The sequence below is a fragment of the Polistes canadensis genome, unplaced genomic scaffold, assembly GCF_001313835.1.
Source record: "Polistes canadensis isolate GaletaPanama2010 unplaced genomic scaffold, ASM131383v1 scaffold_19, whole genome shotgun sequence".
Classification (NCBI taxonomy): Eukaryota; Metazoa; Arthropoda; class Insecta; order Hymenoptera; family Vespidae; genus Polistes; species Polistes canadensis.
Window position 1 is genome coordinate 1,005,712 of NW_014569566.1, and position 2,437 is coordinate 1,008,148.

Genomic DNA, 2,437 nt, shown 5'->3' on the forward strand with positions numbered 1-2,437 from the left:
TATATTATATACATATTAATGTACACACACATGTTACAAACATATATATTAATATTATTATATAATTATAAAAATATATATAATTATATATACATTGGATAATATGTTAAAAATTCACATGGTAGTTTGGTGTATGTCCATAATATTAATGTATAAGAAATAAATCCAAATATTCGGTCTTTCACCGACGTGTTTGATATAATATTTTACACACATTTGCCAATTTCGGTTTTTCACAGTAACACACATATATATATATATATGACATTTCATGGACGAGAAGATCACATGACACGATGAGAGAGGAGTATCGTTATCGTTATCGTTCAGCTAACTTTCAATTAACGTAGTGCGAAAATAACTTTCAGGTCCGAGTCGGGTAGCAATTATCATGCGGGACATAGACGGAACGAGAGCATGTATGCCATGACAGGATTGTATGCCGAAAGTACTGGCACGGGAACCGATGAAAACACAGATCCTCTGCAACCAAGTGGTAGCAGATTGACTCATGATACCGTAATAAGGTGTCATAGTAGAAATCCAAGTTCCGGTCTTGTGGATCATAGGTAAGTATATTAATAATCTTTATCTTTTTTTTTATTCTTTTTTTTATTTTCTTCTCTCATTATGCTTATCTTTTGTTTATTAACTTTTTTTTTCACTTGATTATTAAACAATGTTATTTCAATCGGTTCATTATTCAATTTTTACATCGTTAAATATCATTTATATATATATATATATTATAATACAAATATTATTATTATGATAAAATGCAGAACAAATTTTCGTTTGTCTGCCAATAATGGTTTAACTGTTTAATACGAAGATTAATTTTTTATCGGTCATACGTTTTCCCCCTCCCCCCTTTCCCCTAAATATGATTCAGCGATAAATTAAATATGGCAATATTTAACGCATAAAGAAGAAAATTAATTGCATTCGATCACGCGCGCGAGTACTCGTTATAAAATGACAATTTCGTTAACAATACTTGTATACACCATATGTGTAATATATAATTGACATATGTATTTACATATATATGTATACGAGAGTGTATATTTTTGTTTCAATTTTTCATTTTCATTTTTTGTTCGCGTAAATACGCGAGATCGTTATTCAAGCAACTCGAGTAAAACCACAATGTTGATTGTGCATACACATATACATACATACATACATACATACATTCATATATCATTGCCGTCAGAATTCATTTGAAATTGTATAGACTAAAAAACAAAGTATGTTCAGCATGTGTAATAATACCGTGATTAAACGTTTTATAATTGACATTAATAAGACCGCGTATAATAATAATTCTGAAGTTCGTATAAGGAAAAATAAAATGAAAAGAATAAAGTACAAGGAAAAAGAATATAAAAAAAAAAGGCAAGCGAATTAATGGGAAAACTGATTAAAAAAAAAAAAAAAAGAAAGAAAAAGACACTTAATTAATACATCACACATTTTACGACTAAATTATGTTTGAAATATTCTACGAATTCTATGGGGGGTAGGGGGCAGGGGGGCAGGGTAATAAATACGTACAACATTAGCAACACTCATAACTAACCATAGATAAGAAAGATGAGAAAGTTATTCTCTTCCTGTTAGAGGGGGACGGGGGGACAGGGAAGAGGGCCTTAACGAGAGAGAAAGATAAAAAATAAAAAAGGAATAAAAAAAAAGAGAGAGAGAGAGAGACACACACAAAGATGACTATGACTATGACGATGACGTGTTTGTTCATCGAAGTTGTTCCCCCCTGATTGCTAAAAGATTGCGAAAGCGTTTCGAAATGTTAAAGGCTTAGCACGAGATGGAATCGCAATTGAAACGTTAAGACTTTCCGGATCGTAGAAAGTGAGAGAAAGAGATAGATATAGTGATAGAAAAAGAGAGAGGAAGAATTGTATATAACATGAGTGTAGTAATATATATTATAGTAACTATAAGGAGCAATATTATAACCAACGAGCAATGCTATTACGTGCAGCAATATTATTATTACGTTGTTTGTTGCTCTCGGGTAAAACGATGCCGACCCTGACACATATATGCTATTCTGTATTTTTATTCGTATATATATATATGTGTGTGTGTGTGTGTGTGTGTGTATACATATATGTGTGATGCGTGCATGGAATAGGATTTGCGAAGAATATTTTTTTGATATTTTTCTTTTTCTTGATGATTGTTCTCGTTGTTACTTAATAGTTTCAAAATACTTTCACCACCACCCCCTTCCTTCCCTGCATCCCTCCCCCCCCCATCCCTTTTTTTCATATCGTCGCGAAAGACCTCTATCGTATTATAGTTAAGAAAAATCAGGTTAATGGTAGTTCCGTTGTCCTCCAAAAGAATCGTCGTCTTCCAACGTTTTTCCTTTTCTTCTTTATTTCTTTTCTTTTCTTTTCTTTTTTTTTTT

At 31.7% G+C, this 2,437-nt stretch overlaps 1 protein-coding gene across 3 annotated transcripts in view; it reads left to right on the top strand.

The window, feature by feature from the left end:
* LOC106793860 (solute carrier organic anion transporter family member 5A1) overlaps positions 1–2,437 on the top strand; it is a 41,773-nt gene that overhangs the window by 33,144 nt on the left and 6,192 nt on the right. For 2 of the 3 annotated variants that reach the window (XM_014761118.1, XM_014761121.1), the window contains exon 3: positions 351–569. In XM_014761118.1, coding sequence (XP_014616604.1) covers positions 351–569 — 219 coding nt within the window. The remainder of the gene's footprint in view (positions 1–350; positions 570–2,437) is intronic. The other variant, XM_014761120.1, reaches the window with a different exon arrangement.